Below are 12,187 nucleotides of genomic sequence, written 5' to 3' on the forward strand. Positions count from 1 at the left end.
CTTTGGAGCCGGCTTGTGAGACGGATTTGGGTAGAAGACGGCTTCGGCAGAGCTTAGGCAAAAGGTACTCGGTACAGTTGGGTAGGTAGATTTGGGATGGAGAATGATTCAGTAGGTAGCTAGCTGGGCGCAACGGAGGTGTGAGCTGGGGTGGCAGTAAAAAGCAATGACGGCGCGGATATGCAATACAGCCTCGAAAAGAAAGCGAGCTGAGGTGATGGAAGAAGGAGAAAATGGAGTGAACGGAGTGTTCGGGTTGGAGGAGTGAAGAAATGTGAGGAATGTAGAATGTGCTGGAGTATCCGTAAGGTAGGAAGGAGGACCTGGAGCAGGGTACCTCAAGGCTCAAGGCTCAAGATGCGCCGCGGCGTTGCGGCGTGGATGTGTGGTGGAGGGGTTCGAGCTAAGGTTGTCGGCACGCACCAGGTCCACTGTCCACCACCTTCAACTTTCGCTGGGCTGGGTGTGTTTTGGGCCTTTGGCGGGGAGGGGGGGTCCCAGGGAAGAAACAATCTAACCACACAGCATGCCTTACCTCGCCTTACACTATCAGATACAATCACTGTACTACAAAACCAGTACTGAACAAGCACGAGAACAAACGAACATGAGAACAAGGTAGTAAAGTGGAAAGAGAATGCCAAAGTGGAGGTAGATGATGACTGTAGGGCTAACAAGACTACGTAATGTTGGATCAGTCGTCGTAGGCGCCGAGGAAAGCAACGGCATTTGGCAGGCCGGACACCAAGGCGATTGGACTTTGACGGAAGAAACGGCAGGGACGGCTCTCAAAGCCCAAGTTCCCAAGAGTCTTTTGCTAGCGGAGGTGGATCCGTGTACCTTTTCTTGCGGCCTGCCGTCGGCCGTCCACCTACCTTACTTTACTACGCGTGCTGCGTCCACTGCATCTGATGTGTTGATGGTGTTTTTTGGTGCCTTAGCTAAGCAAAACATGACCGGGACAGGGTCGGTCTGCACTTTGTACCTTACTCTGCAGTCTGCACCGGAGATGCACTTGCACTTTGGAAGAAAAAACGCAAGGCACGCAGCACCACGGCAAGTGCAGACCATCAGCCACGAGCACGGGCCATACCAAGGCCGTTCCCAGCCCGGTGAGAGCCGAGAAATGGGGCACAGTTGACGGCGCTAATCCTGTTTTAGGGTTTAGTTGTAAACAGCACCTGCTGCGATGCCACCAAATGCCACCATGTGATGGATGTCACGTCCATCGTCCCTACCTTACCGACTCCGTCCCTGACCTGATGCCTGGGTAACTGGCGGGGGCTCGGTGCTACCGTTCCTGCCCTGCCCTGCCCTGCGGCCTGCCATGCGTACGACGGGAAGTACTCCGTACCTGACACCCTATTGCCTAACAAGGTAGGAACTATTATGTGCAACATTCGGACTTTTCTCTGCATCGTCGTCATTTCGCATTCGTTAATACTGCCGTTAGTCTGTGTAGGTAACGGATACCTTGAGCTGGGTCGGTTACCTTGGGTCCAGATTGGCACACTCGGACTGCAAATCTTGTTGCTCATTGCCCTCCAGGTTTTCACATTCCTCTCTCTGAGTCTTCAATCTTCAATCTGCCCGCCATTTCAAGACGACCCTTGCACTGTCTTCAGCCGCAGCCATCCTCAACTCGATATGTGACCTAGAGAACGGAACCTAACTTCATTCCCCGAGACGTCTCGGCAATGGTCACCAAAACGGAACCGCGCCAAAGCAAAGCATGTTCAATATGGCAACGAACTACAGACTAACCACCCACCGCCTCGCCCTCCCTTACACGGTTGACCCTAGCGCATAAGGGCACCAAGGGCTGTCCAAGTCCAACACCGTCATCCAGCTTCACCTCCACCATCTGCGTCACTCCCGCCCATCCCAAGCAATCGCTCTAGACTACGAATACACTACTTCGATCTTGGTCCATGGCCCTGGCGCTGCTGTTGTCTCCACCCGACCAAGAGAGTCCCGCTGAACTCTCTGCCCCGGTCAAGCTGAGACTTGACGCCAAAGTTGACCGCCCTACGCCGATCCAGCAGGGCTATGCCGCGCTACTCACCTACAACGGCACACTTAGACGCCATATCGCGTCAGTCGAGCCAAACATTGAGTCGTTTGCCCATTGCTGAAAGCGCCTCACGATAGTACGACAGCTCGGACTGCATTAGAGTCGGCTGCCTCCGCGCGGTAAAGCCATTCGCTTCGCTTCGAACCCCAGCTGTTGAGCCGCTCGGTCAATATGTCATGTTGTCGCTCCTCGCTGTCGGCTTCCGACGTTAGTAACGTTGTGGCAGCCCGGCCTTAATTCCGTCAACTAGTGTCACTACACAATCGGATGCTACATGGCTCCATTTCTAACGGCAGTCTTCTGGCTGGCCTCGGGCTCATTACCAATTTGACGGTTGTGGCAGATGGTCCAACCAGAAGCCATAGACAACATGAGCCGGGATTCATCGCCAATTGGGCTCTCCAAACGTTTCGCAGATCAATATCGACACCCTTGTCGTTCCAGAGCATCCATCCCGTCTCCAACATCGTCCCGGATGATGCACCGAATTTAAAGCTGTCTTGCCCGCATCAAAGCCACTGACTGAACCGAGCCTGGTGCGGTCATACCTGGCCGACTGCACGCAACCTCAACTCTCCGTCTCATTGCTGCTTGAGTAACAGCAGTCTTCTAGCTTGGGCTCTAGTGAAAGCGCGCTGTCGATAGTGACGGACGCGCTGTTCATGTCGTACGAGGGGATTCCCGTCCCTCGTTCGAACCGTTTCGGTGCGCGGTCCCAGCAAAACAGCGCCACTGAGATTTCAGAACGCGACGTCTGTGGTTGACAGGAGCTCGAGTACGCACTCGTTTATTCCCCGATCTCAATGTGGTAAGCTTACGGGATTGCCGATCACTGTGGCGCTCCTGACGGACAGGGGCCGCGTCGATTTCTGACGAATCATCGCCCTTCACATTTTTCCCTCTTACCCCTGGTACCCAGCACTTTGGGGTCCAGAAGCAACTCCGTCGCACCGGCATCTGTACGAGACCCCAACTGACTGGTCTTAGACAACTTCATCTGGATGGATCATATCTCACAGTATGTGCTGTGTCCGTAGGTGCATGCCTTTGACACCTCACCGCACAAGAAGCATGCAGACGGTATATGCAGCCTCCATTCCGCCAAGGGGTCTCGATTTCAAGCCCTCGAACGACTCGAAAAGGTAATTTCGACCTCTGGCGGCCAGCAAGACCTGTCCATCCAAATCCAAAATGAGGTGGTCCGGCAACGTGGAGAGAAAGCATGCGGCCATGTCTCTGAGCAGACCAAAGCTACTCAACATCCCCGGGAACGTGGCTGAAATCGATTGGACGGCAAGTTATCGACTTACGAGAGACGTGGCTATGGGCTAAAAGTTCAACGTTCGGCTGGCGCATAGCATTTCACCAAGCCTCGTGGGCATCTTGTCCCAAGCCTCTGGTGCATGGCTGCATGGCGCCGGCGTCCCGGGACATCCATCCTTACCATCGGAGCCAATGGATGTCAAACTAAGACCTTGATGCACCGCACGCATCGCGGACTTTGTGGCATCTTCCGTCACCGCTAGACACGGCAGGCTTCTGCCGCCCAAGAGTATGGTTAGCCGACTTTAAGGTTGATGCACCAGCATATCACAGGTCTCAGGTCTCAGGCTCACGTTTTCCTACATTTCGGCCTCGATTTAGGGCGATGGGACTTTTTGTTTCCTTTTAGATGCGAACTTTTCTCGAATTTCCTCCGGAATCAGGTCTCAAAGGAGAAAGATCTAGCGGGTCCTTATCACTCAGTTTAGTGGTTTCTCTGCTCTGCTCCTTACTGCTGGAGGGGTTTCATTCATGATCCATCGTCATACCAGCAGTGTCTCCAGCCCAGCTCAACGGACCCCCATGCCCGATATAGACGCGGTGATGTCTATAACCATGATCTTTAACGATCTCGAGGCTTTTCAGCTTTCGTATCCGAATGCTACTTCCGTCAAAACCAGCCCACCAGCTTTTTTCTTACTTTAGTCAACCACCAAACCAAAACCAGTCGGGCGCAGGGAGCTAAAGCTACGAATAATTTGAGGCTCAGTCAATCGATGGGATACGATGCCCAAATATGCACATATTGAACGGCTTCCAGTGGCGCTGCGGCGGACAAACGCCTCAGTTCGCAGTGGAAGCTCGCGAGACAGACGTTCCGTAAACATTTCTCGTAACCGAGTGGGGTGGACCACTTGCAGTAGTAGTATGTCTTCAAGGAATGTTTGATACCTCATTGTTTGGTTTGGTATGTCTTTATTCCACTGCATTTAAACTCTTTTTGTGTCAGAGGGGAGCGTTGATTGGTCAGGAATCGAGGCAATATGTAAGGGATCGCCCTGTTGACAATTGCATCCTTTGGCTTTTGACATTGGTTTGCTTCTCGGGTGATCTCCCATGCATAGAACACGTGTAGCATCTTGTCGTGATGTGTTTGTGCAGCTTTTTACCTTTGATGTTGTACTGAGGATCATAAGGTGGATGGATCAGTGCACAAGGTAATAAGCATTGGCGGTACATGTTTTGCTGCGGGTTTGCCTATGCTATACTCCATGTTGTTGAACACAACTCGCTGGGACTCGGCTTTGATGAACTGAGAATACTCAAGAAAGCCAGATGACTCTCCCACGGACTAGTAGGTCGTCTTCAGCAAGTGCGTCAAGAAATAGATCCGATATCTAAATCGTTCATTGTTTTAGCTCGGTACCTTTGAAGGCATGGGTCGTGTTCTCACGGTCTGGCGGCCCGTCTAGGTTGGGCATCATGGGGCACTTTTCTTGGTAGCATCACCTTGAACTTTGGAATATGCATTTGCCCAGAAAGGCTACTTGCTACACCGACAATCTGGGGCATTGGACAACCAACAGGAAAAATTTGAGTTGGCTTCAATCCCGCATGAACTTTATCTACCACTCGACGAAAGCCAAGCCAATAGTTTAGCTCTGTGGATGACTGGCAGATATTCCATCCCATCTCTCCCCCTCCCCCTTAAAGCAAAAGTCGTCGTGAATGAAGTAGAAACTGGTTTCAGCGGAAGATAAATGATAAGAAGAGAGTTTGAGAAAAAGTCTAGCCATTCAAAGATGGTGAAAGCCTGGTTTCCAAAATTATTGACACCCTCTTACGGTTATGCTGGATGTATGCTATATATTGCAAAGGCCAGCAACAATGTTCAGTTCGACTGTCAAATGAGTATAACGCTAGCGACATGGGATCCTAACTTCTGTCAGATCAGGTTGTAGACATCGTGGCTTTTTATTGACTTAGTTACGTAGCAAACATCATGTCTACAGTAATTATATGAAAACGATAACATCGAGATGTGACATTGAAAAAAGGGGGGATATAGAATTTGCAATCAAAACTTGGTCTTTTGACACTGTCAGCCGTCTATCAAGCTTCGCCATGCCCAAGAAAAGTAAATAGGTCACTCGTCTTCTCTTCCCATCATCATCATTCACTCTCCAACTTCAATCCGACATACTCCCTCCCTCCCTCTCCTTCTTCTTCCTCTTCTCCAGTGTGTCCCATTTCAAGCATCAACCATCTTAACATCTTCCTCCGTCTTCTCTGCCGTCACCTCCTGCTCAGGCTTTCTCATCAACCACCCCATAAGCGACCAAACAAGCTTCATAGCCTCAAGCCGCTCCTCGAGCACAAAGAAATCATACCACGGGCTCCGGCGCGCCTCAACCTGTCCCCAGCTCCTGTGGACATCATCGCCAGCCAAGGCCTGGGCCTGGGCCTGGGCCTGCTCGGCGCCGCCCTCAAGCACCTCGAGAAGCCGTTTCGGCACACGCACGCGCAGGACGCTAATGTGGTGGAACAGAGAGCTGATGACATAGACGTCGTCGTAGCCGACGCCCTTGACCTTCCCAATGGCCTCGTACCGCGTCTTGCGGTCCCAGCTGGCCGAAGGAGGGCGGACCATGCGGTAGTTATCGTAGATGGACATGTTCTTGCGCGGTTTCTTGGCCGCGGGCTGGCCCCTTTCTCCAGAGGCCGCAGCCCCAGTGCCGGCAGCGGAGGCGGAAGCAGCATCGTCCTTGTCCCCCTGAATGGCATCCCGCTCGACCTCGCGACCAATGGGCCCGCCCGACCCGCCGCCCCAGCGCGGTTTCGTCGTCCACCATGCGCCATCGCCGAATTTCTTCTCCGTCTTGCCCTCGCGCGCGCGGTGCTGCGCCGTGAGGAGGGCGGCGACGAGTTCGCGGGCCAGGTCAATGACTTCTTCGTTTTCTTTATCAAAGGAGATGCTCGCGCGCGCGGAAACGGCGGCTAGGGGCCCCTCTACGATGCCCTGACGGGCTGCTTCGCGCGTGCGAGGGGTGCGGAAGATGAAGGTGCATCCGGAGGCGAAGTAGGACGTCCTCGGGGTTGCGGCGGCTACTGCGGCTTGCTGGCGCTTGCAGAGTTGCGCTTGCGACGAAGGCGATGACGATGGCCCGCTGACGATGTGGAGACGGGGTTCCGTCCTGGGAGCCGAGACGTTGCAGCCGAAATCGTATGCCACGAGCTTGAGGAAGGCCGTCAACAGGCTCTGGCGGTACTCGCCCGGCATCGATGAGCCGGCCGAGGTGCGGAAGATGCGAGGTCGTTGCGGGGTTTTCGGGTTGTCCCGCTCCGCCTTGTCACCGTCGTCGACGACGACATCCTTGGCCCCTTCGGCCTCCTCGGTATGCACGTACGGGTTCGTGGGGTCATCCCAATAGGTTGTGAAGGCCTCGAGACACCTAAAGAACTCGTACGAGTTGCCGAGGCGAGCCTGCTGCTGCCCCTTGGGAGCGGGAATGCGCCTCACGGTCCGGAAGGCATCCTCGTTTGAGTGAGATAGTTCACGCTGACGATCGAGGAAAGTCTGGCAGCCGGGCGACTGGGCGCCGTTGTTCAGCACCACGCGGGTTTCCGCATTCTTCTCACGTGCCTCCTCTGGGGAGAACTTGCCCCAGCCTTCAAAGTCGGGCAGGTAGGCGGAATCAGGAATGAGATCCGCGGTGGGAGCATCCGGGATGAGGTGCACCCCCAAAGCGTCGAATATGGCGTTGTTGATGTCTCCCGGGCGATAGATGTCCTGCAGGACCGAAGTCAGTGGCTTTTTCTGGCCGGCCGACGTCGAAGCAGCATTCAACTGAGGTCGACTCTGCGGCAGCGTGACCGGCGTTGGAGGTGGGATATCCTTCGGGTCGATCTTGACTGCGGTTGGCAGATTTGCTAGCAAAAGCTCTTGTTAGGATGACATGTTTTATGAACAACTTTGAAGTATCCGAGTGCCACGACAGCTCTGGCAATTCAGAGAACGTGTAAGAGGCACCCGTTGGTACGATTGGCTGGGCACTGAGAGATGTGAAATTGCCGGGTGAGATGAAATTCGGGTGACGGAAAGCGGACGCCGGCCGAGAGACCAGGCGAGCCCGCGGACGGACCGCCAAGGAAGCGGCGCCAAAGAATGGAGGTAGATCAAGCGCGGAAGGGATGGGCTCCCGTTGCAGGATCACGACAGGTAACGGCATTGACGGCTTCTGTGTTTTATGGTTGGAGCAGGTAAAGCCGTGGGAGGCATTGATGGATGATACAGTAGGATATGGTAATTTGGGAAGATGAGAAAGAGGAAAGCAGAGGCAAGACGATGCAAAGGAAACGACGAAGGAGAATGGGGGGAACAGAGAAACGGATGACCACTTGCGCTCAGCAATGAATAGGGCGCGGGGGCGCCATCGTTACAATAGACGTTTGACTCTGAAAAGACGCCAAAAAAGGTCACAAAGCATTGTCAATTTCGTCTTATTCGGAATAGATGAAGTAAGGTAATGACCGGCACTGGCTGCACTGAATGAAAATAGTAAACTCACCCAAGGCGGGATACGTGCCAAACATATTGGCGCAAAAGTCAAAGCTAAAAGTTTCCGATAAGTTTTGTATGAGATGGCACGACTCCTTTTTTTTGGCTATGAATTTCCCAGCAGGTAGACGTGGGATGTGAGATGAGGCGACGGGAGGGTAGGTAGAGGAAACCAGGACGGGGAAGTGTGTGAGGTGGTCCGGCCGGCGATAGCACTAGGTAAAAGCGGTGGGGTCTTTTTGAGTAGGTAATAAGGTAAGGTACGGGTATACGCGACGTTCGAGCGGGGTCGAGCGAAGCCTGGTTTGCTTTCGTTGGAGATACCGATGCAAACTGCAGAGAGATGTATTCAGTTGCCCAGATGGAAATTCCCGTCTTGTTGGCAAGCAAGGTCTTGGTAGTTTTTTGTTTAATTGTGTAACACTGAAATGATTCATCAGCAGCGCTCTCCACTCTGCAAAGTCAAAAGATGACATGTGCTGCATACGAGTAAAGAGAAAACATATACAAATTCCGACCCAAGTAGCTGGGAGGAAGAAGCAGATAGTGGGACGCGTGATGGTGTAGAAACTAGAGAGTAGGAGGCCGGATGGTGAGGGGAAAGGGGAGAGGGACACATACACCCGCACACACATACGAGGTGAGAAAGGAGACAGGAGAGGCAACACCCAACACAGAGAAAGCAGCAGCAGAAATGGGTTCCGTAGCGCTGCAATTGGTACGGAGGAGAACATTTACGCAGGCCCCCGTTACCTGCCTGGTCGGTCTTAAGTCAATGGAGCACCTCAAGCAAAAGACCCCGGACGATGGGCTCAGTGTGCATGTGCACCTACTTGGGGGTGCGGACGTTCCGTACCACGGCTTGCTGCTAAAGGCAAAGTGTGGTGGGCAAGAAGAGGAGTTTTATCCAACAACTGAGCGGAAGCCGTTGGAAGCGAGATCTTGGCAAATCATTGCAAAAAAAAAAAAGGCATAATGTGCGATTGTTGTCCGTTGTTGGAGCGAGTTTCCCACATCCCATGCGGATCTATGTACGGCGTAGAGACTGGTTGGTGGGTGCGTATGACCGGCCTCCTGCTTTTGCTTGTTGGAACCACGACCGGAACATGGACCCCACAACGTACGGATATAAGTGCACCAATGCAGTGTTTCTGCAGCTCTGCGGGCACCAACGTCCTCTCTCCTGGGGTCTGCGCCATATCTCATAGGTCAATTGCGCATTTGTCTGTTGGTTTTACCGTTTGGCTCACCTTTGATCCCTGAGAACAAATCCAGCTGAGAGCTGTGATTTGATGTCGTGCGAGGGCGTTTAAGAGGAACAGTGGCGCGAGGGGTACTCCGTACAACTGAGGGGTTCTATCTAGCTCGATGAGACCTTCAAGGCGGACGGGAGCGGGAGGTGGGTGAGTGAGGCCGGTCTCTAGCAACGGTGAGCACTCCCAAGCCCAAGGCTACGGCCACGGTTATTTTCTCCGTCTTGTCCGGTTGGTCCCGATTCCTTTCCTGCGGCATTCCGGTTAATGTTTCCGCGAGGAGCTCGTCGACAATGTCGGGGAGGCCGGGGAGGGCTGCCAGTGGAAAGGACGGGAAGCTGCTGAGTCAACTAGCGGATCGGAGAAACACAAGCGGGACAACAGAGACCTACCTAGTGTCGGGTGGGCCCCCGACCCCCGACCAACGGGACGATATCCAACGCTCCGGGACCTGGAGCCCGGCCGCTCCGCCGCATGGTGGACCCGGCTTGGTGCCATTATGTGAACATGGACAAGACAGATCCCGACGTCATGCATTCCGCTACACGCTAGTCGCCCTATCAATATGTTTTTGTCTCGGCGTGAGGGTATATCGTATGTGCGTATGGTAGTATATATGAATTCTGCCCTGTCACGTAGATACATTTTAGGAATACATAGGTGTAGCCCTCGTTCATCCAGCATGCAATACGAGCACAAAAACGACATAGGCCTGAACTATCCCCATCCTGTACCGATGTTGCCTCGTAGCCATTTGTGGGGGAAATTCTTCCAACAATGACCCGGAGGTCACGATCGCCGTACTATATCATATTAACATCCTCAGTCGGAACATCTCAGTAATCACAGGCTGCCAAAAAAAAAAATCCCCCGAAGCTGTGGTTACCTGTCCCGACCGTCCGGTGCGGGCTCCCGTGTTTCGGGGCTTGCTCTAGCGTGCAGAGCGGAGTGCCGCAGTGAGACACGCAGCAAGGCAGCAACCCAGGAGACAAGACTTGCACCTAGCATCAATCTTCTCCCCCTCTCTCTCCCCTTCCCCCGCCTTTCTGATTCTACGCAGTAAGGAAAGACAAGGTAACTGCACCTTCTCTCGTACCTTTGGTTTCAAGAAATTTCCCGCGCACCCAGGGACACGCACTGGACCTATGACCTGGGCAAACCCATGGGAGGGGAGGGGGGGGCATATGGATAGATGGGGGGAACATCAATTTACTACCTTACCGTGTATGCTATTGCTCCTCTATTCCGCTCCCCGGGTCCCCTTTGTTATGTCTAAAGGGCTCATCGGGTTGAACGTTGGCATTAAGCTTACTCTCGAGCTTTTTTACTTGCACTACCTAATAAGTCCCGAGCAGCAATCCTTGGGAAACCTAAGTAGTGAAGTAGAGTAAGAGTCCTGCAACACACACGAACACGAAGGGCACTGTCAATGTCAAAAGTAGGGAACATGCGTACGTACGCGTACTTCGTTTCGGCCTACTGCAGTCTGTAGCCGAGAAGAGGGGTGTGGGAAGTAGCAGGAAAACCATCCACCTCAGTGCAAAGACCCAATTCTCATCTTTTGCAGTTTTTGCACAGCCCTTTTTTTCTCCCCTCCTCCAAAAGTCCAAAACTGATGAACCCTTCTCTCGAGGGGCTCGATTGACTTTTCTTCTTCTTGTCACTTGTTCGTTCGTCCTGTCTTTTCCCGTAGAGTTTTAGTTGACTTGCCCCTCTGACTGGTTGTACTCGGCCAGCCCGTCAACACAAAAAACCATCTGACCTTTTTTTGGTCTCTACGACAGTAGTGTCGAACAGATGTCGAACTAGTCACACCATCCGTCCACCGGCAGAAGAAAGGGGGGGGGGGGAAACCAATCGCTTTCAAGACACCGCGAAGTAAGCAGCTTTCTTGAGAAGTCGACGACGTGTTCTTCGTCCAGGCGCCCAACACGTCGTCTGAGTCTCTTGATGGCCGGGCCCTGAAAGATGTTGGTCCCGACTTTCGAACAGATAGAACCATTAATCATCAATGTGAACACTTGACGGGGGGTGATTGCGAGGAGGCCTTTTGCTCGCTTGTGGACAGTTAGTTGCTCTTGCGAAAAAATGTTTGTCGTCGTCGAGTTTCACTCTTATTGGTTTTATGGTTGTTCATCATCGTTTGATAATCCGGGGATCTAGCACAGGAGGCAAAACACAACAAACACTTATTACTCCGTACACTGCAAAAAGAGCCCCATATAGTGGCTATAGTCTCGTCATATGGGGGTAGGGTAGGGGGAGCACGGAGGAGAGGAGCTCGGTCTGTGTTTGAGCCGGCCGGGGTCGACTTCCCTTTCTCTTGGAGTCTTGATCTTTCGTTAAGCTTGTGTCACTCTATTAAGCCCTATACCCTGTCCTATTTGGGTGATATGCATCATCGGAAGTGAAGATCCCCTCTTCAATACTCTGTAAGTTTGCATTGACCATGTCAGGAGGATTGACAACCCGAACATGATCGACCAACTTTACGGATTCATCATCTTGGGATAAACTGTCAAACGCAACTTCCTCCCCAGAAAGGGCGCAATAACCAAGAATCCGATCTTTGCGACATCAAGTGGCAAACCGGCACTATATACTCGGTGTGCGCGAACTGGACGTGAGGCATTCGGGCTGTGCTGTGCTGGTGAGCACGTTTGGAAAGGTTGTGCGCCGCATTCTTCATGTCGATATCCGAGACGCGCCAACTCGACAACACCTTGTACACCGCAGTAGGTATTCGTAGAGGGAACAACTTGACCCGTTTTCCGGCTGCTGCTTGGGAAGTTGGGGGACAAAACGGCGCCCAAATATCCGTAGACAGTAAGACGCTTTGCCATGTTTTCCCAGGGGATACCCGTGTCAAATGATCGACCGACTAGCCCCTGGGGTGTTTGACGTCTCGGTCGCTAGTGACCACCCCCGTGCGGCGTGCCCCTCCTCAGTGGGCAGCCGTGGCAGGGTGTAATTGCGGGTAAGACGGGCCAAGACCATGAAAAGAGTGAAAAGAGTCTCTTGGAAACGGTTTGCAGGGTG

At 53.0% G+C, this 12,187-nt stretch overlaps 2 protein-coding genes across 2 annotated transcripts; both read right to left on the bottom strand.

Moving 5' to 3' along the window:
* Nucleotides 1–5,588: 5,588 nt before the first annotated feature.
* Nucleotides 5,589–7,930, bottom strand: BDP55DRAFT_733823 (uncharacterized protein; the record flags this gene model as incomplete). Its single annotated transcript, XM_060580141.1, has 2 exons — nucleotides 5,589–7,267; nucleotides 7,906–7,930. 2 exons carry the CDS (start codon nucleotides 7,928–7,930, stop codon nucleotides 5,589–5,591), a joined length of 1,704 nt encoding a protein of 567 aa, XP_060423629.1.
* Nucleotides 7,931–11,637: 3,707 nt separating this feature from the next.
* Nucleotides 11,638–11,991, bottom strand: BDP55DRAFT_637521 (uncharacterized protein; the record flags this gene model as incomplete). Its single annotated transcript, XM_060572993.1, has 1 exon — nucleotides 11,638–11,991. One exon carries the CDS (start codon nucleotides 11,989–11,991, stop codon nucleotides 11,638–11,640), a length of 354 nt encoding a protein of 117 aa, XP_060423630.1.
* Between the last annotated feature and the right edge of the window lie 196 nt (nucleotides 11,992–12,187).

The sequence above is a fragment of the Colletotrichum godetiae genome, assembly GCF_030913485.1.
Source record: "Colletotrichum godetiae strain CBS 193.32 chromosome Unknown BDP55scaffold_68, whole genome shotgun sequence".
In the NCBI taxonomy this organism is placed as follows: Eukaryota; Fungi; Ascomycota; class Sordariomycetes; order Glomerellales; family Glomerellaceae; genus Colletotrichum; species Colletotrichum godetiae.